General features: G+C 43.7%; 1 protein-coding gene across 3 annotated transcripts in view; it reads left to right on the top strand.

The window, feature by feature from the left end:
* Positions 1–26007, top strand: part of DNAAF9 (dynein axonemal assembly factor 9) — a 127892-nt gene that overhangs the window by 72402 nt on the left and 29483 nt on the right. For all 3 annotated transcript variants that reach the window (XM_042980827.1, XM_042980828.1, XM_042980826.1), the window contains exons 21-28: positions 7296–7399; positions 10904–11050; positions 12129–12217; positions 12632–12733; positions 13234–13351; positions 15236–15324; positions 16626–16784; positions 22141–22266. In XM_042980827.1, coding sequence (XP_042836761.1) covers positions 7296–7399; positions 10904–11050; positions 12129–12217; positions 12632–12733; positions 13234–13351; positions 15236–15324; positions 16626–16784; positions 22141–22266 — 934 coding nt within the window. The remainder of the gene's footprint in view (positions 1–7295; positions 7400–10903; positions 11051–12128; positions 12218–12631; positions 12734–13233; positions 13352–15235; positions 15325–16625; positions 16785–22140; positions 22267–26007) is intronic.

The following is a 26007-nucleotide window of genomic DNA, read 5'->3' as shown; positions in this document are numbered from 1 at the left end:
TAAAACACAGCTTCCTTGCTGTATAATCATTGATATATGTTGTCTCAGGCCCCTGACTTTCCTGTTACATTCTGGCTGGTTGGTATGTTGGCATTTCTTGAATGTTTGCCACTTTGATTGCTATTGTTTTTTAACTTACCTAGCTGTAGAATTTTCTATGGTTTGCCTCATAAGATTTCTCTGCACCACGGAACTAGGGGGGAGGTCATGTTGATGTGGAATGTTGGGGCTTGGAAGTCAGTGGTCAAGAAAGAATTCTTGAGGCATCTTCAGTGCAAAAAGGTGGTTTTATTAAAGCACGGGGACAGGACCTGCGGCAGAAAGAGCTGCCTTGGGGTTGTGAGGAGTGGCTGATTATATACTTTCGAGTTGGGAGGGAGGTAGGGATAAAAGTAAGTCTTTAAGGAATTTGGAAGCAAGAATTCCAGGACCTTGAGGGGCTAGCTGTTGTTAGGATAAGGTCATTTACTACTGTCTAGTAAAACCTTAGTCATGAAACCCTTTAGGTATATATCAGTGGGCCATATGTTTGGAGGATGATTGTTAAACATATATCTTGGAGGAAGGTAGACATAAAGGAAGTTTCCAAAGGGATTTTTTACAGGATCATAGAGGTCTGGCTAATGTCAAGCTAAGGTTGCCTTTTGCCTTTAGCAAAGTATTAACATCGAGGCAGCTAAGCTCCTTGGGGAAGGTTACTCTGCCTGTCTCTAGTACCTGTCACTGGGTTGTAAGTTATAAAGAAGTTTACTTTTTTTCTTTTGCCTTTATTCTCCACATCAGTGTGAATAGCCCCTGGCTGAAACACCACAGATTTCTCCTGTTCTCACCAAACTTCAGTAGAATTTCTCAAATAGATGCTTCTCAGTTTTGTTATACAACTTTGGTCCATTAATAGAGTCCTTAAAAAGTTGTCTTAGCAATTAGTCCGGTTTCTTTCCCTCTCTGTTTCTCTGCCCAACATGGGACTTGAACTCACGAGCCCCCAGATCGAGTCGCATGCTCTACTGACTGAGTCAGCCAGGTACCCTAACAGTTTCCTTCTTTCTGGAAAGGTGCTGCTCCACTTCACTGTCTTCTCACTTGCATCGTTCCTGACCAGAAATCCACCTCTTATCTTTGTTCCTTTTATAGAAGTTATCTATTTTTCACTCCAGCGGCTTTAGAAAGTCTTTCTTTTTATCACAGATTTTAAGCAATTTTATTTTTATGTGATTTCATGTGTTGTTTTTTTTTTTCCATCTTCCTTGTGCTTGGAAATCATTTTATGTCTTGATTGGATGGATTTAGTTTTCCTCAAATCGGGAGGGGTTTTTTGGCTTTTTTTTTTTTTTTTTTTTTTTTTTTTTTTTTTTGTCACCTCCTATTCTCGGGGTCAAGTTGCATATCTTTGCTGCCTGGAGTTGCCCCACAGGCCCCTATTGCTCTGTACAATTATTTTCAGTCTTTTTTCTCTTTGTGTTTCATTATGCATAGTTTCTATTTGTATGTATTCTAATTTACTAACCTTCTTTCCTGCACTGTTGAGTTTATTAAATTAACATTTGTTAAGTGAAGCACGGAGTACCGAAGGGTGAGCCAAGTTCAACAAAAGACCATGAAAGAAATTGAAATAGAGAAGTTTATTACTCACAAATCTTGAAGGAAGTACACGCAATGGCATACCTTATGCCTCCAAGGGCACATAGGAAGGACAAAGCAGAGTGCAGACGGAGAGGCAAGACCTGGGACACATGCCTTTATTAGGGCAGAGTGCTTTGGGGTTCCCAGGCTAAGTCCAGATTGGTTAATTCAAACCAAGAAAGCAGGGTTTTGGTAAGCACAAGGGGATAGCCCTAGAAGGCAGGGAAGACTTTTTTTTTTTTTTTTAAACGTTTTATTTATTTTTCAGACAGAGAGAGACAGAGCATGAACGGGGGAGGGGCAGAGAGAGAGGGAGACGCAGAATCGGAAGCAGTCTCCAGGCTCTGAGCCATCAGCCCAGAGCCCGATGCAGGGCTCGAACTCACGGAGCGTGAGATCGTGACCTGAGCTGAAGTCGGATGCCCAGTGACTGAGCCACCCAGGCGCCCCCAGGGGAGACTTAATAACAAGAGCTGTTGGGGAAGTCATGTCAGGAACTTACATCCTCTTGTGACTCTACGGGCTGCTACATAGGGCTTGCCTGATTTTAAGCCCCTTTTCCCCCAGGCCTCTTGGCCAAACAAAATGTATACGTAGGCAGCAATATCCTGGAGTAGCTTAGCTAAACTTTGACAACTATCTAATGTCATTAATCTCATTTAGTGTATTTTTCTTCTCAGACATTGTATTTTTCATCTCTAGAAGTTTGAGATATTTTTTACATCTTTTCATATCTCAAGTTAACATGGTTCAGTCTTCTAGCTTCTTCAACATATAGGATACCGTTATATTAATTTTTTTAATGTTTATTTTTTGAGAGAGAGAGAGAGAGAGAGAGAGAGAGAGAGAGAGAGAGAGACAGAGCATGAGCAGCGGAGGGGCGGAGAGACAAGGAGACACAGAATCTGAAGCAGGCTTCAGGCTCTGAGCTGTCAACAGAGAGCCCGGTGTAGGGCTTAAATTCACAGACTGTGAGATCATGACCTGATCCAAAGTCAGGAGCTTAACCAGCCAAGCCACCCAGCCCCTATAATAATTTTTTTAATATACTTTCTTCTAGTCTTATCTGGCCTTGCTTTTAAACTTTGTTAGCCAGGTGGCAGAACAACATTTAATTTAGGGCTAATTTTACCCCACTGCTGAGGCAGAGGCCTTCTGAGTACTCTACCAGACATCCCTGTGAAATACGAGGCTTTCTGCTGTGGCTGGTGGGAATGGGCAGAAAGTCTCATTCAAGGTATGGGTTGATGTTCATTGTTTTACATAGGAATATCCAGTTTTTCCAGTACCATTTATTGAAAAGACTCCTTTTTCCTCGATCTGTCTGTGTACCTTTGTTGAATATCAGTTGACTGTACGTATTTACTATTTCCTACAGGCTTCAGTGAATGGTTGGCTCTCAGGCAGCTCCTTCATTGTCCCTGTAGGGCTTTAAAGAACGCGGAGTGTTTTTTTCTACTGGGCAGAGATTGTTCAGCATTGAGGCACAGGGACTCCAGTCCCATCGGCACATGGGGCAGTGGACACATCCTGAGAACTCTGGTTCCCATGCTGAGTCCCACCCTCCTATGCTGGGAAGACCTAGGCAGTGGGCAACTGCTAATCTGCTGACTTCATTCTGAACCCTCTTGTGTGTTCCCTTGTGTCCACATGAAGCTAGCCAGGGATGCCATAGAGAGAATGTCCTCTGCAGCACTTAACGTGAATGGATTATATACCTGCATATTACCTACAGCATAGATGACTCAGGAACAGATGTTGAGAGTAGTAAGCAAATCACAGAAGGACAAATTTATTAAAATTCTATTTATAAAGGGGCACCTGGGTGGCTCAGTTGGTTAAGCGTTCGACTTTGGCTCAGGTCAAGATCTCACGGTTCATGAGTTCGAGCCCCACATCAGGCTCTCTGCTGTCAGTGTGGAGCCTGCTTCATATCTTCTGTCTCCCTCTCTCTGCCCCTCCCCCACACTCACTTGCTCTCTCTCTCTCTTAAAAATAAACATTTAAAAAAATTTTAATAAAAAAAGTAAAATTCTATTTATATGAAAGCAAAACAGATGAGACCAAATAATGAATAGTTTATAGATACACTGAAATACAGTAAAATTATATGGAATTCGGGGTGTTGGTTCCCTCTGGGTAGAAGAGAGAGAGCCATTGAGAAAGGACATTTGGAAGGCCTCAAAGGTACTAGCAATGCTGGATTTCTTAGTCTGAGTGGTGAGTGTACAGGCGTTGAGATTTTGTTGTTACTGATTTTCTTTAAACCATACGTGTACATTTCACACACTTTCACACAGAATGAAAATTATCCAGCCATTGTATCATAGTTCCTCAGCAGTGATAGATGTTCCCTCTTCACACAGGCTGGACCACTGGAGGAGTTTTCTTTGTACAGCCAGTTTTCTAAAGGAGGAAAAGCCAAATTCTTCATTGGCACTTGGTGTCTTGTTTGCCTGAGGGCTCATCCTTCTGTTGGACTCCTGGTGATACAGAGGTCAATGAAAGACAGACCCAGGCCTCAGTCCCCTGCTGCTTCTTGGGTAGTGAAGGGGAACTTGCTCTTACTTTGGGTTTTTAGACTCACAGAATGGAGAAGGAATGAGAGAGGCCATTCAGTAAGGGCACTGGGGATGAGACAAGGAGCCAAGGAGATCTCATCAGGAGTTGGCTCCCATGGTCACTGAGAAACCCCTACAAAGGCATTTCCCTTCAGACTGAAGTCTGACAGTCATGAGTCCAGAGAAGATACTGGAAGTGTCTTTACTTTATGTGGATTAGGATCCAGAGACCAGGTAACAGGCACTGGGCCACCCAGTGAGTCACATTTCATGTGTGCTCTCAGGATAATGAAAGTTACTGCTCCCAGAGCCAGGCCGAGGGGTCGCTGCGACACAGGGCAGTCTCTTTGCGCCAGTACTAAAATCAGTTTCTGTTTACTGTGTTCTTGCCCTGGGCCAGGCCCCAAAATGAGTGCTTTTCCAACACTGCCTTATGAATTTCTGTCTTCGTCTTTTCCGTTTTATTTCAAGCTTGAGTCTAGAGAGAAAGGAAATACTGGAGATGACCTCTCACATCTGTGCTCTTTTCTGGAAGCTTTGGAAGGATGTTGAGATTTGTCTAGGAGGCCTTTGAGTGGCACTGTTCTTGCTTCTGAGAAGCGTCTTGTTGGAGCTACACAGGTGGAGGGTGAGCCCAGAACCTGGAAGGGTACCGATACTAAGCAGTAGTAGGGGAGCAGTTCTTAACCTAATACCTGTTGACCTCTCTTTTCTCTGTAAACAGTAGGTAGAGTTATCTTGTGGCTAGAATCAGTGAGGTCATGACATGAGGAGAGTGCTGAAAATCTCGGCTGGGACTTGGGGGAGCTACTAGAGGAGCTGAGAGAGCAGAGGAAGGACTGCAGCAGCGCTGTGGGCCTCTTGAGGCTAAGAAGCAGAGAGAGCACATCGTCAGATCAGCCGTAGGGAGCCATTTGGAGAGAGCCAAGTGGGGAGAAGCCGGGTAAGAACCAGAGGGGCCCAGGTGCCACAGTGCCTTGGCTGCACTGCACATAGTTCTGTCACTTTGGGGAGAAACTTCTCTAAGCTTGTGTCTCCCCATCAGTCCTGTAAGAAGAAGATTACTTGTTAAATTTGTTGGGAAGATGGAAAACTATAATGTGTATGACGTGCTTGGTGCAGTTAGTGTAATTAGTAAATACTGAGCAGAATCTGTTCCCATCCCCTTCCCTAAGAAAACAGAAGTTAAAGTATGCCCTGTCCTGGAAGATCTGCCCTAGATGTGGGTGAGAGGAAAGTCAGAAACTTCTGAGCAGTAGGGGAAAACTGGGGGCCTGAGGTTTCAAAGGCTCAGTGACATCAGAGGATAAGATTTGGGAAGTGAGATAGCAAAAAGGATGATAGGATGTTGCACTCCAAGAGTAGGTTCTGGAGCTGAAGATTTCAGAGGTTAAGATGTTCTGGGTTCTGTTTTACTGCTGTGGCATTGGGATTGAGGAGTAGTGAGTCCAGAATGGGGTGTGGGTCATCCCCTGGATCTCTAAGAAGGGATGGAAGTCTTGGTTGTTTGAAACATGTGGCATGATTAGGAGGGTAGTCATTGTGAGCATTGAAGGGAAGAAAGGGCTTCTGTGTCTGAGGGAATGAAAATATTGTGCCATCATGGAAGGGAATGGTCTGGGAGCAGCCGTGAAGAACCTTGGCACTGATACAGGATGAAGCTGGGTGGTGGGTGGCTTCTATTCAAGAAGCCTATAGGGCAAGCCTATGTGCAAAAGAGGTCAGGCTCTACTTGTTAGAGGTTGTGAGGCTTATAGGCCTTGAACCTGGATGCTTTAAACTGGGCAGCTGCTGCTGCCCCAGATGCTAAGGTTAGCACTATTTCCCTCTAACTGACCATCTAGTTTGTCTGTTGGTATTCAGCCTCCAAACCTTCCTCTTGTACCTAAAAGCTGCCTCTACCTGCCCTATTTCTTTTCATGCCCCATTAACATGCACACTCCAGCACACTTACTCAGGCCTTCTGCCTCCTGAAACCGCACCTCCTCAGGAAAACTTGAAGTCTCCAAAATTCCTCACCTTTGCCTTTGTTCTTCTTGTCATTACAATCTCAAGCTTTGGGGCTGCATTCCTAGAGCTACAGCTCAAGGAATCAGTCCCTCTTCTTTGTCTTCTGCCCTCTGTGGTCTTATGGGTGCTCTGGGTGCTTCATCTCAGTTTCCAAACCCAGCCTTAACACTTGTCATCTTAGCTCTCCATCCTTTCTTGGTCTGCCCCCTAGGGCCCATAGTGAGCGATTCTGTATGACCTTGACCACCCAGAAAACAACAGTTCTCCTCAGACCTGAATCCTCGGAACTGAAGAAACCACATCTAGTGTCTACATCCCACCCATCTTTTGTGAATATAGAACAACAGGTCTCTGGTGTATATAGAATCCCCTTATTGCCTAACTCAAATATTCCTTTGCTGGCCACAGGGACCCTTAGGCTCCCTTTACTGTCCTTCAGCTGAGACTCTACTGCTCTTGTTGGGCCTTAAGTGAGGGATGTGGTCTCTTTAGAGCCAAGCCACCTTCTGCCAAAATAGGAGGAAGCAGAGTTTATAAACTCAGCGGTAGAACAAACATACCCCAAAGTCTTTTTCAGTGTGTTCCCGTAGAAGACACCCACAAGTGACTGTGAATTTTGCCTCTCCCCATCAGCTGATAACTTACGTGTTTTTTCTAATTTGTGTACAAAGACTGTGATGCCTCATTTCTCTCTGAAGCTCTAGGAGTGTACATCAGCTTCCCCAGAGCACGGGGCTCAGCATAAAAATCATGTAACTTGGGGTGCTGGGTGGCTCAGTCCGTTAAGCGTCCAACTTCAGCTCAGGTCATGATCTTACAGTTCGTGAGTTTGAGCCCTGAATTGGGCTCTCTGCTATCAGCACGGAGCCCATTTCAGGTCCTCTGTCCTCCATCTCTCTCTGCCCCTCCCTGGCTCGTGCTCTCACTCTCTCAAAAATTAAATAAATAAATAAAAACATTTAAGAAAAATTGTGTAACTTAAGCATTACAGATACTAGTCTCTAGTTACCACTGTGGTTTGCCCTGGTACCTGTGAGGACATTGGGATCTAGCCCCCAAGATCCAACCCTCCAGCTCTGACCAGCTCTTTTTTCCTTCCAGGGAAAGTGCATTTCTTCTCTAGTGGTCTTCTGTTTTCTCACCGTCATCACGGAAGTATCGTCCTTTCCAAGGATCACATGAATTCCATTTTATTCTATGATGGGGTAGGTGTTTTACCAGTCCATGGCTTTGATGTTCAGAAGGATACTCACACTTCTGAGGTGAAAACCAAATAACTCCCTGTCCCTGTTCCTCCACCATGGGGCAGGATTGCCAATAATTTAATTTATTGAAGTATACTTTAAATACAGTTAACTATATCCATTTAAAGTTTTGATAAATGTATATACTTGTGAAACCACTATCACAGTCAAGATACAGATGACTTCCATCACCCCTAAACTTTTTTAATGCTCTTTTGCAGTTCATCTTTTCCTCTACTTCTGGCTTCAGGCAACTACCAATTAGCTTTCTGTCACCGTAGATCAGTTTGCAGTTCTAATATGGGCTCCTGGATGGCTTAATCAGTTAAGCATCTGACTCTTTGTATCGGCTCAGGTCATGATCTCACAGTTGTGGGATCAAGCCTTACATTGGGCTCTGCACCGAGTGTGGAGCCTGCTTGGAATTCTCTGTCTCCCTCTCTCTTTGCCCCTCCCCTGCATGTGTGCACACACACTCACTTTCCCTCTCAAAGTAAGCAAATAAAATAAAATAAAATAAAATAAAATAAAATAAAATAAAACAAAATGTTACATAAATGGACATCATACATTCTGTACCCTTTTGAGTCTGGCATTTTTCATTCAGCATAATGATTTTTAGATTCACCCATGTTTGTATCAATAGTCTGTTCCTTCTTATTGCTTTATTGCCGAATGGTATTTCATTATTTGGATGTAACATAAAATTTATCAGACTAATTTATAATTTGAAACTCTAGAAAGTCTCAAGGAGAGAATTTACTAAAAAGTAAAAAAGTAAACTGGATAAAATGTTTTTGGTGATTAGAACAAATTATTTTCTATTAATAGTTCTGTCTTTATTAACATGAAGTTAGTTAGCAGATACATGGAAGTACATCAGAAACAGCCTCACACTACCATGTAAAAACAGTATATTGGCAAAGAATAAATAAAAGGTTCTATTGGCAAGGAGAAATGCAGTAAGTAATATGAATGTCCAGCCATAGGGGTGGCTTTAGAGGATAGTGGGATGCAATCTTTGAAAATATTCACAGATAGTTTGTAGCAACTTGGCAGGTGCTGATGGTAAATGAAGTTTTAAAAGCAGGGTCCTGGGGGGTGCCTGGCTGGCTCAGTCAGTCCAATATGTGCCTCTTGATCTCTGGATTGTAAATTGAGCCCCATGTTGGGTGTAAAGATTACTTCTCTCTCTCTCTCTCTCTCTCGTTCTCTCCTTTTTTTTTTTTTTTTTTTAAAGTTTATTTATTTTGAGAGAGAGTGCACATGCACAGGAGAGGCTGTCAGCATGGAGCCTGACTTGGGGCTCAAACTCATGAACCATGAGATCATAACCTGAGCTGAAATCAAGAGTCAGACTCTTAACCGACTGAGCTACCCAGGTAACCTTAAAGATAAAATCTTCAAAAAATAAAATAAAATAAAATAAAGTAAAGTAAAGTAAAATAAAATAAAAGCAAGATATGGAATTAGAAAGATAGATACAATTTTGCACTGCCTGAAAAAGGCAAGTCAGTAAATGAATAGGAAAAAAGACTAGAAGGAAAATTAGTAAGATGTTAGATGTGGTTGGGTTTAGACTATGGAACTTTGGATTGATTTTTTTTTTAATTTCTCTTTCTATTTTTATATTTTTTCAAAATTTTAATTAGTGAACATGTTATTTTTATAATGAAAATAATTTTTTAAAGAAGCTTTTCCCTAAGATCAGGACCAAGACAAGAATGCTCATTTTTGCCACTTCTATTCAATATAGTATTGGAAGTTCTAGCTAGAGTGGTTAGGCAAGAAAAAGAATTACAAGGCATTTAAATTGGAAAGGAAGAAGTAAAATTATCTCTCTTCACAGATGGAATGATCTTATATGTAGAAAACACTAAAGATTCACACAGAAAACCTGTTAGAATTAATAAATGAATTCATCAAAGTTGCAGGATACAAAATTGACACCAAAAAATCAGTTGTATTTGTATACCCTGGTAATGACCAGTCTGAAAAAGTTAGTAAAAAAACAATTCCATTTACAATAACACCAAAAAGAATGAAATAAAATACTTAAGAATAAATTTACCCAAAGAGGTGGAGACTTATATGCTGAAAACTACAATGCATTGCTGAAATTAAAGAAGTTCTAAATAAATGGAAAGACATCCCATGTTCATGGGAAGACTTAACATTATTAAGACCACAATTCTACCTAAAGTGATCTACAGAGTCAGTGCAGTCCCTATCAAAATTCAATGGCATTTTTTGCAGAAATAGAAAAACCCACCCTGAAATTCATATGGAGCCTCAAGGTATGCCCAAACAACCAAAATAATCTTGAAAAGAGCAAAGTTGAAGGACTCACACTTCCTGAGTTCAGTACTTACTACAAAGCTACAGTAATCAAACAACCGTATGGTATTAGCATAAGGTCAGACCAATAGAATAAAATAGCCCAGAAATAAACTTTTGCATATATGGTCAAATGAGTTTTGACAAGGGTGCCAAGACCATTCAGTGGGGAGGGACAGTCTTTTCAACAAATGGTGCTGGGAAAATTAGATATCCACATGCAAAAGAATGAAGTTAGATCCTTACTTTATGCCATATACAAAAATCAACCAAAATGGAGCACAGACCTAAATGAAGAGCCCAAACTACTAAACTCTGAGTATAAAACACAGGAGCAAAATCCTCTTGACTGACCTTAGAGTAAGCAGTGATTTCTTGAATATGACACCAAAAGCCCAGACAACAAATGAAAAAATATATAAATTGGACTTCATCAAAATTGAAAACTTCTGTGCATCAAAGTACAAGTGCAAGAAAGTGAAAACAACCCACAAAATGAGAGAAAATATTTACAAATTGTGGGGTGCCTGGCTGGCTCAGTTGGTAGAGCATGCAACTCTTGATATTGGGGTCGTAAGTTTGAGCCCCACATTAAGTATAGAGATTGTTTTTAAAAAGATTGTAGGGGCGCCTGGGTGGCTCAGTCGGTTAAGCGTCCGACTTCGGCTCAGGTCACAATCTCGCGGTCTGTGAGTTCGAGCCCCGCATCAGGCTCTGGGCTGATGGCTCAGAGCCTGGAGCCTGCTTCCGATTCTGTGTCTCCCTCTCTCTCTGCCCCTCCCCTGTTCATGCTCTGTCTCTCTCTGTCTCAAAAATAAATAAAACGTTAAAAAAAAAAAAAAAAGATTGTAAATCTGATAAGGGATTAATACCATAGAAAGAGTTTTGAGGTGACGTTTTCAGTTTAGGAGAAAAGACCCTTGTACTTCCTGTATCTCCCATAACTGGGTATTGGAAAGCCAATACCATAATTCCATAATTCCAGCCATCCATAATTGAACCCTAGTATATCACATAATGTGAAAATAATTGCAGTGAAATTCATTATATGTGTTCTGACAGTAATCATGAGGACTAGTGTTATGCAAATGGCTTTTCTCACTGATGCTCCCTTTTTTTTCTCTTTAGGATTCCACCAGTGTTGTTGCTGCCCTTCTGATAGAGTTCAAAAGTTCTCTGCTTCCTCATCTCCCAGTTCATTTCCATGGATCAAGCAATTTTCTGATGATTGCCCTTTTCCCCAGATCAAAGATATACCAAGCATTTTACTCAGAGGTAACAGCAATCATTAGTCAGCAAAACAAATACTTTTCTTTTCCTTAGGAGTTTACATGATAAGGCCACATCACAGGGCTAACAGTGAGGTGATGAGAGGCAGAGCTGGGATGGTGGAAGTGGCTGCTTCTAATCCCTGTGGGTCCTGGAATAGTGCTTTTGCCATTGGGAGATGAGAACCTAAAAGAACCAAACAAAAAGCTTTTTAGCTGCTAAGATAAATCTTCTTTGTCCCTTTAAATCCTAATTAGAGTCATTTTTCTTTTAGCTACTTTATTGAATTGTTGGGCCATACCTATTGGATAAGAGCTCTCTAGCCCTCCCCAGTCTCTGCCCAAGGTTCACAAGCCCTGCCCTTGTGAATGGTCCCACCTGACAGTCTGCATGTTATAGGCACTCAGTACAGGTTGCATGAGTGAGAGAGCTTACCAAGAATTACACAACCCACTTAGAGACCATGCTGTAGCCAAAGTTAAACACATGGCCAGCCTCATGACTGGTGGAAATGCTCGGAAAGGTCTGATTGCAGCAGCTTATAAGGGGACAGTGTCCCTCTCTCAGGACAGATTGACAGAACATGGAAGAGAGAAGGGTTGGCCTGGTTGCAGAGTGGCATCGCAGGCTAGTCTATGTCTTACTCTTACTGCCTGCTCATCTTTCCTACCTCCTTGTGCTTGTCCTTTCAATCCAGGGACATAGAGATAGCACTTCAGATTCTTCTCAGCTATCTCTGTGCCCCTAAACAGGACTTGCTTGAACTGCTCCTTCTGTCTGGCCCCATCACCAGGGAAGAACATGCCTGTGCTGCCAGAACAGTGTTACCTGACACCTTCCTCCGTGCTTCCTGGCTTCTGAAGGAACAGAATCCCTGGGAGAGGAACCCAGAAAGAAATTCTAGTTTTGAAAAATACAGAACAAAATTGCTTCAGGCGTCTATTTTTGAAACAAACTTGTTTGTTATGATGGTTTTTCTCTGTCCTGACAGTCTAGATTTTCAACAACCATCAAATCCCCATGTGGATTCCATATCCTGTTGTTGGGTTTAAAGTGTTCTTTGCTCAAATTCTGTTTTGTTTAGGTCTTCTCCCCCTGGCAACAGCAGGCTAACTCAGGGCTGTCTTTAAAAGTGATCCAGGAAGATGGATTATCTGTGGAACAAAAGAGATTGTAAGTGGCTGCCTTCAGTGTTTATGCTTGTTTCCCTAAGCTGTGTGTGTCTGCTCTCTCTGCAGGACGACTTACGTTATGTAACACAGGGGTCTTGGCTTCTGAAAGGGCCAGCACAGTCATTTCAGTGCTGCCACTTGCAGGTAGCCAGTGCCCTTGGGGAAACAGAAGTCAAGAGAGATGAAATCCACCAAGAATCAGAAACCTGTAATATTACCAAGGGTTTCAGGCAAGCCTTCCTCTCTGGGTACACCAGTTGTCACACACTAATACCGCACTGTGTTTAAGTCATTGAGATGCTTATTTTGGAAGTGTTGACTCTGTCACAAGACTCTGGCTTGAAAGCATCAAGTTATGTAAAGTGTGGTGCTATAGGGAGATGGAGTTCTAATCTGTGAGCTTTTGATATTCCAGACACTCCAGTGCGCAGAAGCTCTTCAGTGTCCTGAGCCATTCTGCTGGGGAGAAACGGAGTCCTCTAAAGCTACTCCCAGCCAAACTCCCAGAGCTGGACTGGTGAGCTCTGGTTTTCTGTTTATAGATGTTTCATGTTCTGGCTTTTGAAATGTCAGAGACCTCAGCGTTGGTCCTTTCTAAGCTGCTTTTTCCAGGGGCGCCTGGGTGGCTCAGTCGGTTAAGCGTCCGTCTTCGGCTCAGGTCATGATCTCACGGTTTGTGGGTTCGAGCCCCACATCGTGCTCTGTGCTGACGGCTCAGAGCCTGGAGCCTGCTTCGGATTCTGTGTCTCTCTCTCTGCTCCTCCCCCACTCGCGCTCTGTCTCTCTCTGTCTCAAAAATAAATAAGCATTAAAAAAAAAAATCTAAGCTGCTTTTTCTTTGTAGCTTCTTAGGGATCAGTGTAAACAGTAGTAGTGACACACCATATAGTTTTATTCTCTAGAGAGTATCTGCCTAAGGTTTCTTTTTTAGCAGTTAGATAAGGCGTTTCTCATGTGAAGGAGCACATTCAGGCAAGGCTGGCAGTGGTAACATTAGCATTGTCTTCGTTTTTCTAGGTTTCTTCAGCATTTTGCCATCAGCAGCATTAGTCGAGAGCCTGTGATGAGGACCCATCTCCCAGTCCTGCTACAGCAAGCTGAAATCAACCCTTCTCACCGAGTAGAAAATGACAAGGTACAGCAGCTCAGCAAATATGCTGGGAATTCACAGGAAGATAAGCCTGATAGCCTGCCCTTTGACCTTCTGTGTCAGTTAACAAAAAGAGCTGAAGCAGGGTCCCTTTTGTAAGACTCTCCACCTCCTAGGATACTGATGTAATGATATACAGGAAACCTACTCTGTACAATGACTGTGTACAGGTGTCTGTACTGACCCCAGCCAAGCCTTGTAGCAGCCATAAAGCCCTAGCACCTTGCCATGCCCTCCCCTGGCTTCTCCACATCTTTCAGATTCTTGCTCAGTGCTCTCATCCCATCAGCCTTTTCTGTTTGTGACAAGGACTTACCTGGAAGTGGGTGACACATTGAGCTTAATAAGAGGAAGGGCCTTATTGGGCCTTGCTGGCATCACTAGGGTAAGGTGATACTTTATAAACACTGTTTTCCCAAGAGTGGATTTTAATCCACTCCCACCTCACATGCCCCTCCTTTTGACCCCTCCCACCATTTCTCTGGAACCAGAAGTCATAATATACTCCAAGAGGGCATTTATTTATACATAAATCTAGAAGACACTCACCTGCAAAAGAAAATAGGAGTACCAAGCAGTTAGAAGCCTGGTTTTTCCCTAAGGCAAGAGTTTAAAATGAAAATGCCTACTCATTAAAAGGGTGCTATAGGACTGGCCCTAAAGTAAGACGGTGTCTGGCTATAAGCACATGTGCTGTGATTTGAGAGCCAGGGACTTGGGCGCTGAGGAATAGGACCAGGGTAGGGAGGAGGATAAACAAGAAGTTGCATGGAATACTGCCCACGGGGACAGTAAGGGATATAGAGTAGGAGCCTGGTTGGAAGGGAGGAGGGAAAACTTCTGATTCCCACAAAAGAAGAGAGATCCACAGCCATCTTTGTGCTGATGTGACCAACTAGAGTGGTAACTGCCACCAGCTAAGCTTTAATCTAACTCATCTGTGACCAGGCCCATCCCAGTGAGTCTTGTGAAACAAAAATTTACATCGAGGGGTGCCTGGGTGGCTCAGCCAGTTAAGCATCCAACTTCGGCTCAGGTCATGATCTTGTGGTTTGTGGGTTCAGGCCCCACGTCGGGCTTTGTGCTGGCAGGTCGGAGTCTGGACCCTGCTTCGGATTCTGTGTCTCCCTCTCTCTCTGACCCTCCCCCACTTGCACTCTGTGTCTCTATATCAAAAAATAAATACACATTAAAAAATTGTTTTAAAAATTTACATTGATACTGTTCAGTAGGTGTATGGTTCCTTTCCTCCCCTGCTCCACCTCTTCTCTGTCACTGGATTCCTTTAAGTTGCTTCAGAATACATACCTGCAGAGGGCCCTGTTTTCATCTGGTTGTGTGTTAAGGCTAAGAGAGTCCAACCTGCTCTTCACCTAGTCAAGATTCAGACGTACTTCCTACCTTCTGTTTGCTTCCTTAGCTCAGGCCATTTGGCTTGGGTGGATTGGGCAGCCAGACAGAAACATCCCCATGCCACTCCTCTTCCTTGGCTGAGCTTACTTACCACACCAGTTTAGCCTGTGGCACTTTGTCTCAGACCTCCTTTCTGCCCAGTGTTTTCCATGGTATTTTAACTGATCTAGTCAAGCCTGCTGCATAGAAATTATATTAGTAACACTACATTTTACGTGGTGTTTGCTATGTCCCACACACACTGTTCTAAACACTTTACATATATTAACTCAGTTAATCATCACACCCACCTGCAAGATAGGTTCTGTTATTAGCCCAAGGACATATACCTAGGTGAGTGCTGGTGCTGAGGTTCAAACCCACAGAACCTGGTTCCAGAAATCATTTCTCTTAACCTGTTACACAACGCTGCCTCCCTGTTGAATGACAAACTCACGTGACTTTTCTTTCATGTAGGTGACTATCAGCATTGTAACTGGCCTCCCAGGCTGTCATGCTAGTGAGCTCTGTGCTTTCCTGGTCACTCTGCATAAGGAATATGGCAGGTTAGTACGGCTGCTGCCTTTGCTTTGGGGAAAGGGATTCTATGCCTGGGCCCACATAGGCACTGGGAAACCTTCAACATGTACTGGCCTTTGGTGTGATTGGTATTAGCACAGGAGCCATCCGTCCATTCATTTAACACATTTATACTGAACACGTCCTGTATGCCAGACATTGTTCTAAGTGTGGGCGACAAATGAAAAAAAAAGACTAAAAATGTCTCTGCCTTCGTGGACCTTACATTCTAGTTTAGGAAGACAATTAACCAGACAAGGAAAGTAGTATATTAGCTAGTGAAAAGTGCCATAGAGATAACAAAGTAGAGAAGGGTATAGGGATTGCCAAGCTGGGAGGGAGGTCCCAGTTTTAAATTGGGTGCTCAGGGAAGACCTCACTGAGAAGCTGGCATTTGAGCAGATGAGAGGAGATGAGAGGAGAAGATGAGGAGGAGTGAGTCTTTGGAAATCTGGAGACAAGCACTGTAGCAGCAGAACTAGCACAGGCAAAGGCCAGGGAGTGTGCCTGGTTAACAGGCAACTCAGGACCGGGCTGATTAGAACTTGGGAGCTGGTGGGTGTGATCCGTCCCTGACCACAAGGGGACTGCATCCGTTCCAGTGCATCTGGGACACGTTGGCTTAGGGGAAATTGGGAAGATCGTTCATCCATCAGTTTCATATGGCTGGCAGATTACTAAACATCCTTGGCTAACTGAACAGGCATTTAATATCTAGTCAGTCTACCTCGAAGTAAGGCATCCTGCAGGAGGCCATAAGGAAGATGGAAAAGATGGAGAAGATGGAAATCACCTAGAAGTTTGGGAGTTTAGGGAGATGTGGGAGGTTGGACAAGTTTTACAGAGATGCTCCAGAAATATTGGTCTTCTTACAAGTACTAAGTAGCTAGCCAGTTCCTCCCTTATTTCCATTTCTTTTGTTGTAGAAATAGTCTGAATTCTTCACCCTGCTCACTTCTTAGCAAAAATTTTACTCAGCACCAGACTGAAGCCATTTTATCGGATGGTCCTTCAGGAAATGACTGCCCAGTCATAAGGAGTCTTTCTCAATTCTGAAGTCTGATTAATGGTCATGTGCTTACCTGACCTTTTCCCCTGTGGCAAGGCATTTCCTGTCAAAAGTTCCAGTGATAGTGGTTTCAGGATACGGAGCTCCCCAGGCCTCCTGTGCGGGGTCACTGGGCAGAATGTCTGTGGAAGTACTGGTCACATTTGGATCCACTGGCTGAGTCTGTGGGGCCAGGCCATCAGGCAGCCCCCATGCTGAGATTATACTTGCCGTTTCCAGGTGGATGGTATACCGCCAAATCATGGACAGCTCCGAATGTTTTCATGCTGCCCACTTCCAGAGATACCTTTCCAGTGTCCTGGAGGCCCAGCAGAACCGCTCTGCCCGCCAGTCAGCCTACATCCGCAAGAAGATTCGACTGCTAGTGGTGTTGCAAGGGTGAGCACTGGAAGTCTTCTGGGGACAATGGGAATGGTGATGACCTTGCCATTACTGTTGTATTTTGTGTGTGGCTAGCCTGGGACACAGAATGACCTCCACATTTGCATGAGCAGAGTCTGCACTACCCAGAGAGGCCTCAGACAAGCAAGGACTCCGGTTACCATCTTGTGGCCCAGAGAGCTGCTGTAGCTTGCCCACAAGTTTTAAGTTTGGTTTCAGCACGATGGTATCCTCAAAATTCTCTATCCTCACAGTAGAGAATTAGGGAAGAAATTCTCTGGGCAAGATTCTTTGATAAGGCCCTGAGGTCTCTTCCTTTGCTGTCTGTTTCAATCCTCCCTCGTGTGGAGTTGCAGAGGCAGCCCCTATCCTCTGCATTCTCGACCCCCACCATTCCCAGGATGGCTGGTCCAGGAGGTTTTCCTGGGACCCTCAGTGGAGAGCATGAATAGTCCAGTTGGGCAGGAAGCTCCCTGTGAGGATAGGTTGGACAGAGTGAGTACCACTGCTTCAGTGACCCTAGCTGAAAGGAGTTTACCTCGACCTGTTTGTTCTAAGGCCTTCCAGGGAGGAGCCCTATGTAGGCCCACCACCCCCCAGGCCCAGAAGAGAGCATGCCAGGTCAGGGAAAACATAGTCTGTGGTCTTGATGATGGCTGGTAATACGGAAGCTTTTGGCAGTTCTCACAAAGCGCTTTTGTGCTATGCTGTGTTTTTTGTGCTCGTAATAATTACTGTTTGCAATTGGCTAATTGTTTCCAGTAGAAAGCAGGCCCAGATCCAAAGCTCTGTTGGGTTTCCTGGGCGGATGGATGGTGAGAAGTGGAGAAAAGCTGGGCTGGTGGTCCTGAGTCAGGAGGTGGACAGCACTGTGCACTCCACCAAGCCATCGTTCCTCTTCTTCAGGCCTTGTTCTCACACCTGCCCTGGCCTTCCCTTCTGTCAGCCCTTTTGTCCTGTTTGTGGGCTGAGGTCATGAAAGCCACAGAGCAAGAGTCTAGGCTTGAAACCACTTGTTTTCTTCTGGCTTTCCATCACTTCTGATGGTCAAAGGAATGGATTGGTCCCTGCCAGAGTTGAGAGTCATTGGGAGTGTGGACCTGGAGTCAAATTCAGCAGTTTGCCATTGTGCAGCTGAGGGCATTTCCATCTTCCATCACTTGACAAAGCATCGTTGACTCCTTGTCTCTGGCAGTACAGGTCTGCAAAAGTGTCAGCTGCCCTGGTTGTGCTGGACTGCAGTGACCGTGTATGGCCAGCCCACTCTCAGACCCAGCCTTTGCGCAGTCGAAGTCCCAGGATGCTAGGGATCTCAGCTTTCCTGAGGGACTCAGTGGAAATACCAGCAAAATGCTATGGCTCTCGATAAGACATGGTTCTTATGGGCCAGGCCCGTTCTCTTGAGGCTCAGCAGGGAACTCATGGCTGCCTCCTTTTTGCATGACCATCTCCTTGGGACTGGACCTTCATGCCCAGTATTGAGGTTGCCAGTGAAGGGAGACTCCAGAGGTTTCTCAAATTGAGATTTATAGTCCCTGGATATGGCTTTTATCTTCATTTATAGGGTTCATGGGGGAACACTGTGGTCTAGGGCAGTTTTCTTTTGTCCCCAGAGTGGCCTGGTTCCATTTGACTTTCTACAGCAGTGGGGCAGTGGTGTTGAGCTTTGACATCCACTGGAACTGTTAATTGTTCTTTTAAAAATTAATGTTTTTGAAATGATAAAATTTTAGAAATAGAGGACAGATTGGTGGTTGCCGGGACTTAGGGATGGGAGTGGGAGGTAGGAAGAAGGTGGATGTGGTCATAAAAAGACAACACAAGGGAACCAAGTGGTGGTGGAACTGTTCAGTGTCTTGATGGTGGTGGTAGATACAGGAACCTATGCAGGTAATATAATTGTCTAGAACTTACAGACAGACACACACATAAAACTGGAGAAATCTGAATTAAAAAAAAATAATTTTAAGGAATTTGAGAGATTATATTTGTTTATACTCCAGAATATTGTAAAAAATTATTCTTTAAATTATCTACATTTAAAGTCTCTCTCAAAACAAAAATTGAATTATTAATCTAAAACACATGCCCAAATTGTAGGCTTAAATTGCAAACATAAAACAGAGGCCAAAGGACAGTTGAATGGGGTATGTTGTTTCAGAATAAAGAAAGTAAAAATCCTGCTGGGGTTTTGTTTTGTTTCTTTGTTTTGCTTTTATTTTTAATAAAGAGAGAACTGACAAGAAAGAGGCAGACATGAAGAACCAGGGGTTTTTGTGTGTGTTTGTTTTTGTTTTTTTGGTTTTTTTTTTCCTTCATCATGCATTTGAGGCAGTTTATTAGCCAAAGTGATCGAGTTCAGGCTCTGGTAGCTGGAGCAGTGTGCTTCCTTCCGTAGTAAAGCCTGCCTCCTCCTGTTGGGAGGCCCTGGCCAGGATGATTACAGGGCAAGGGCTGAGGAGGGAGGGAGAGCCTAGCCGCCTCCTCCCCACAGCAAGTACAGTGAGTGACAGACACCAAGGGCCTCCTGTCTTGCCACAGCAGTTCCTGGCTGCAGTGCCCACATTCATCACCTCGATAACACTGCTCCCACCAAGGATTTTGGGGCCTGTTTTCATTCCAGCCTTTTTTCCATTAAATGGAATGCTCTGAAAACCTGGGAATTACCAGCCACCCTCTCTGAAGGAAAACCCAGGATATTAAAATGACCAAAATGACCAGGATTTGGTAAATCTTTCAGTTCTTTTCTGCCCTCAGAAAGGATTCTCTAGGCTCATACCAGACATGGAAAATAAAAAGCTTCCGGAACTTATTTTTAGAAGAGAGAGAAAACTGATGCTTAGGAGCAAGGCTGGGGCACTTAACCAGGAGGGTTAAATCTGGTAAACATGATCACAAAGAGATTTGGGGCAGTGTGCAAGCATCAGTCAGTCCTACTTAACAAGGGTGCAGAACGCCTGGCAATGCAGGCAGTGTGGGGTGCTCTCTTGCATCCAGGCCTAACTAGACACTGCAGAACCAGGAGAAGGAACCCCATGTGGACATCCACACGTGTGCCCAGGCAGGGGGAGAAACCGGGGAGCAGAGGGCTCACTCTAACAGCTCTCTGGCTACCCGGCACTTGTGGGGAAGCTCTAAAACCAGGCACACCCTGTTCTTGATTGAAGTACTGCTAGTTGGTCAGGACAGAGGCAGACCTGGGGATTGGGATGTGAATATTACAGTCTGGGATAACGCCAAGTGACATTTTGCAGATGAATTATTTGTAGAAACTCAGGGAGTGGCTCAGGCAGGCTATACCTTTCCCCCCAGCCACCATCACTGGCTTCCCAAGGGCCCAGTCTAGGACCCAGGCCCATATGATCAGCAAGGATGCCTTCTGATTTCCCTTCCCTCTATAGGAACTGACCTTTTGGTGATAGGCTGGGAAAATGTTCTCTACAAGGTAAAGAGGGAAGGCCCCTTCTTGGAGTGGCCATGGGTCTACCCATGATTGAACATCCAGTTCCTTCATCTATCCTGCTTAGGCACCATAGATTACACCATTCAATCACTTTACATTATTATTGCAGAAACAGACTAAAAACAAATAAATGAGAAAATACAATGTAGCTGATGTTCAGTGCTGTAGGGAAGAATTTCGTGGGGACCGGTGGTGCCAAAAGGAAGGTTGCTGTGTCACATAGGCTGCAGGAAGTCAGAAGATCCCTCTCTCATAAGATGCCATTTGAGCAGAGACCTGAAGGGAACAAGGAAGCAAGCCTGGCAGATACCTGAGGAAAAGAGCACCACAGGAAGGGACCGAGAATGCCAGGGTGGAAATATGCCTGGCATGTTCAGGGAAGAACCAGGAGGTCAGGATGGCTAGATTGAGGTAAGGGAAGGAATAGTAGGAGGAGAAAGTCCTTGCAGTGTGGGAGTCAGATCATAGACCACCGCGGGGGCTGAGGTAAGGGCTTTCGCTTTTTTATTTTCTTTAATTTTATTTAAATTTAATTTTTTAAATATTTTTGAGAAAGAGAGCATGAGTGGGGGAAGGGCAGAGAGAGAGGGAGACACAGAATCTGAAGCAGGTTCCAGGCTCTGAGCCATCAGCACAGAGCCTGACGTGGGGCTCAAACTCACGAGCTGCGAGATCATGACCTGAGCCGAAGTTGGACACTTAACCAACTGACCCACCCAGGCGCCCCGTAAGGACTTGGGCTTTGACTCTGAGTGGGATGAAGCCACTCCGTGGCTTAGCACAGTGGGGTCAGCACGATCCTTCTAGCTTCTGTGTTGAAGACAGGTCAGGCAGGGCCAGGGACAGAAGTAGGGAGGTCTGTGAGGGGTACCTGGATGGCTCAGTCGGTTAAGTGTCCGACTTCGGCTCTGGTCATGATCTCGCAGTTCGTGAGTTTGAGCCCCACATTGGACTCTTTGCTGTCAGTGTGGAGCCTGCGTCAGATCCTCTGCCTGCCTCTCTCTGCCCCTGCCCCGCATGCGTGTGCATATGTGTATGGGTGCACGCGTTCTCCCTCCCTCCCTCTCTCTCTCTGAAAAATAAACATTAAAAAAAAAAAAGTAGGCCAGTGAGGAGGCTGTGGGGTGATCTGTGCAAGAGATGGTGACAGTCCTGGCCCAGTAGCAGTGTGAGAATGTGAGCAGCCATCTCATTCTAGTTATAGTTCAAAAATTGAGAAAAAATGGAGTCAATGATGATGCAACAAATTTTTTGGCCTAGCAGCTAAAAGAATGGAGTCCCCTCTGCTGAGAAGGACAAGGCCTTGGGAGGAGCATGCATGGGGGAGTTAAATGATTAAACATATTACATTCTAACTAAAAATAATTAAAGTTGGCTCTGGAAGTTGTAGTTTAGAGGGAGTTCCCAGCAGGAAAGACAAATGCAAGCGGGGTTTGACATGTGTCTGCTGACCTACAGAGGTACCTGATGAACCCCATTCTCTCTTGTCTGCATGTTCTGTGAAGCAGAAGGAGAGGGGAAAGCTATTAAAGGAAATAGACCAACATCGAAGCTCCTAGGTTGATTGGAAAACAGGCCTAAGGACACCAATCCCACCTTCAGAGCGCCAGGGTCATCTGCAGGCTTCCCTTCACTCCTAGAAGTGATGGGGGCTTCTTCCACTCACTCTTGCACAGTTAGGAGTACTAATGGGGTTTGGGAATGCAGAAACACTGTGGGATGCAGGGACGGGCTCTGAATCATGAAGTGGGATGACCCCAAGGAACCTAGTCACAGGTACCTCCTCGTGGTTTTCCTTCCACTCTTGCTCACTCAGCCCCTCAGTGTGCCCCTCTTCCCCCATTCTGCGGCCCCAGTCAGTAAACTAATCTTTCTCTTTTTTTCCTCCAGCTACACAGATGTCATTGATGTTGTCCAGGCCCTGCAGACCCATCCAGACTCAAATGTCAAGTCCTCCTTCACCATTGGTGCCATCACGGTGTGTGTGGAGCCCCTGAGCTGCTACATGGACCACAGGTACATACTTCGGATTATCTCCAGCCCACAAGACGTGATGGGTTTAAGTGTACAGAAAGCGATTTTCTCCCACCCACCAGAAGGAGACACATCTTTACGTGTTATTGTCTTTTGGAATGCATTACTCTACCTTATATATAATGAATGCTCAGTTATTGCTTGATTTGTGCTAGGTTCTCAGGAGATGCCTATACACTGGCAGCCTCTCCCCCTTTTTTTTTGCACTGAAAAGTTGCCCATCTAGAGTAGTGGGACTTGAAACAGCTTCTCCCATAAAAAAAGGATGCCCATGGGGCACCTGGGTGGCTCAGTCAGTTACGCGTCCGACTTCAGCTCAGGTCATGATCTCACGGTTCGTGGGTTCAAGCCCCATGTCAGGCTTTGTGCTGACAGCTTGGAGCCTGGGACCTGCTTCGGATTCTGTGCCTCCCTCTCTGTCTGCCCCTTCCCTGCTGCCCCTCCCCCACACACTCTCACTCGCACATGCGTGCTCTCTCTCTCTCTCAAATAAATAAACATTAAAAAAAAAAAAAAAAAAAAAAGAACGCCCATGGCAGCCTTTCTTTTCCTCTTTACTACAGGGGAGGTGATTTGTTTCCCAAGGTACTTGGAGTATCTTATAGATAATTTTTCCTATGCTTAAGCCACCTTAACCTCGGTTAATGACATTCATTCTTGCTACTAATAGGTGAACTCTTTTTTTCTCTAGACATTGGAAGTAATATAACAACAATGAAAATTGGATAATGATTTACCCATAATCTCACTAACTCAGTGGTTTAAGTATTATAATTTTTGTGAATTCCTTGCCTTTTTTGTCTGCATGTCTTCACTGTTGCAGTCTACATATAACTTTATATGCTTCTTAGAGTAGCATATACTATATAAGTTAACATATGTTCCAGTATCACAGTGGTAATTGTGCATATGGCTGGATATGATTGTCTTAACAGTTTCTCCACGGTTAGTTACATAGGATGTCTCCAACTTTTCACTATTATAAATAATGATATAGGAATATTTTTATGCATATAAATTTCTCAAATTTGAGATAATTTCCTTAGAATCTTCAAAGAGATATTATTAATTAATTGTATGATCAGTTTTATTACTCTTCATTCACAGCTGAAAATTGCTTTCCGAGTGGGTTTTGTGGTTTATACCTCTCCAGTGGTGTCTGGAAGTATCTATTTCATCATCAGAGCACTCCTCACTGGGGAGAGATTCAAACATTACATTGTCCCTTCAGAGAGCTATTTGACTTCCTGTCCCTTTAGCCTAGTGGAATGTATCCCAGGTCTGTAACCATGTGTTCTTTCTGACTAGTCCAAATTACTGTTCTCTCCTGGAAACTAATTGATCTACCCTTCAACCTTCATCTGAAAGAGCTCCCTTCCTATTTAAGTCCCAAGTTGATATCTTCAGATGTCTCTTATAAATTATATTGGAGGTTACTTCCCTTATCACCTCGACTGATTTCAAGAAATGTCTTCGCCATGTCTCTTCTCTTTAGCTGTGACTTAGGTTCTGCTCTCCCATAAGAAAGCCAAGGTGGTCTGTTTTCCTTTTGTCCTAGGTTATTATGGTGAATGCTGAGCATCACCACTGTACTTTGGACTACCATATTGACTCTTACATGCCACCTTTCTACCAGTCGTGTTTCTTATTTTCCTCAAGAGTTCATTTAAAGATAAACTAAAGGGGCGCCTGGCTGGCTCAGTTGAAGGAGCATAGGACTCTTGATCTCAGGGTTGTGACTTCCAAGTCCCATGTTGGGTATAGAGATTACTTAAAAATAAAATCTTAAAAAAAATAAATAAATAAAGATGCACTAAAGCAGACGGAGATTTAATGTGAGACAGATAATACCATTTTTAAAAGGTAGGAAAAGATAGTAATAAGCAAACGACAGATGGGGATTATACTTCAGAAGAATTAGCCTAGACGAGTACTCTTCTGCACTGTCAAAAAAAAAAAAAATTAAGAAGAAGAGAAGTTAATAGGGTGAGGTGGGAAGAGCTCAGAGAAGTTATATAAAAGGTCTGGGGAAGTGGGCAGGAGGGATCTTCTTGGGGTGATACAAATGTTCTAAAATTGAATTGTGGTGATAGTTGCATACTTCTGTAAATTTATGTTAAAAATCATTACACTGTACACATAAAATGAATGAATGTTATATGCAAGTTATACCTCAGTAAAACTCTTAAATAGAAAAGATCAGGGAGACCAGGGAGTTTAGTTAGCAAATACAGATACAAAATGAACTGCTAGAGCCCTAGAAAGAAAATGAAGACAATAATAAAACCACCATCGCAATAAAAAATCTCAATCAAAGCAGTGAGAAGTAGAATAGACACTGCTAAAACTTAAGTCTGTTCAGAGAGCCTCAAGCTTGATAAAATAACAAAGTGAAGAGGAAAAATAGACAAATTAAGATCATTAGAGAAAAGAGAGGAACTGTAGAATATAGACTTAGCTTTTGTGAGTGCCGAAACCATTTCTGTTTAATGCTTAATACAAGTAAGTGCTCACGAAATATCTGGTGAATAAATGGGTGTGCCAGCATGTGAGGACTAAAGGTCCTTAAGAGAATTCAGATATATGAGAAGTATATAAAAGGACCGAAGATGAGCATGTAATCTATTTAAGAATAGAATAAGGCTATATCATGTGTGAATTACGGTCATAGAATATAAAAATACAAGTAACAAAATCATGCATGTTAGTATGAGTATACTAATTTCCTCTTTTTTTCATATTAGGACATCAAAAGTATTAAGTCAGTAAGTCAAAGTTACTGATTGGCTAATTTTTTTTTTAGAAATTAGAAATTTCCAAATTTACCTTTGAATTCCTCCCAGAAAGTAATTTACTGTAGTGGTCCACTGATGCTCTGTTGGAAAACTAATGATTAGTCCATGCATATGGGCTATGGGGCTATTCTATTCCATGTGCATGTTATGCACATAACATAACATGCACATAACATGCACATGGAATAGAATAAGAGAATTATGGCACACGTGATCAAGAACAGAAACTTACTAAAGTTAAACCCAGGGCACCTAGGTGGCTCAGTTAAGCATCAGACTTCGGCTCAGGTCATGATCTCACAGTTTGTGAGTTCGAGCCCCATGTTGGTCTCTGTGTTGACAGCTCAGAGCCTGGAGCCTGCTTTGGATTCTGTGTCTCCTCTCTCTCTACCCCTTCCCCACTCACAGTCTGTCTGTCTGTCTGTCTCTCTCAGGAGTAAACATTAAAAAAATTTTTAAATAAGAAATAAAGTTAAACCCATTCCATTAAAAAAATAGTAAGTGGCCAGTGTTAAGCCCACCAATTTTAAAAAAAGAAAATTTTTTTACGTGGCCAGCTGTGGAAGATTTAAAATATGCCCACAGCAAAAACAGCCCCTTCCATCAAGAGTTGAAGAGTTGTATCTAGTTCTTATACTTGGAATTTGGGCTTGGGTATGTGACTTGTTTTGGCCAATGGGACATCAAGAAGCAAGAAATAAGCAGAAGCTTAAAAAGCATTTACACATTGGGGCTTGCCCTCTCTTGCCTCTGGGAGCTGAGACTACCATATGAAGAAGCCTGGGCTAGGCTGGTAGAGGATGAGAGATCATGTGGAGAGATAGGCCTAGTCATCCCATTCCTCCCATCTGAGCTTGAGACCCCAGTTGGATGTGAATGACACCATCTTAGACCATCAGCCCCAGCTGAGCTGTTCCAAGCCAAAACA

Source organism: Panthera tigris, chromosome A3 (assembly GCF_018350195.1).
Source record: "Panthera tigris isolate Pti1 chromosome A3, P.tigris_Pti1_mat1.1, whole genome shotgun sequence".
Classification (NCBI taxonomy): domain Eukaryota; kingdom Metazoa; phylum Chordata; class Mammalia; order Carnivora; family Felidae; genus Panthera; species Panthera tigris.
Note: the sequence above shows the minus strand (reverse complement) of the source record. Positions and strands in the feature narration are given on the sequence as shown.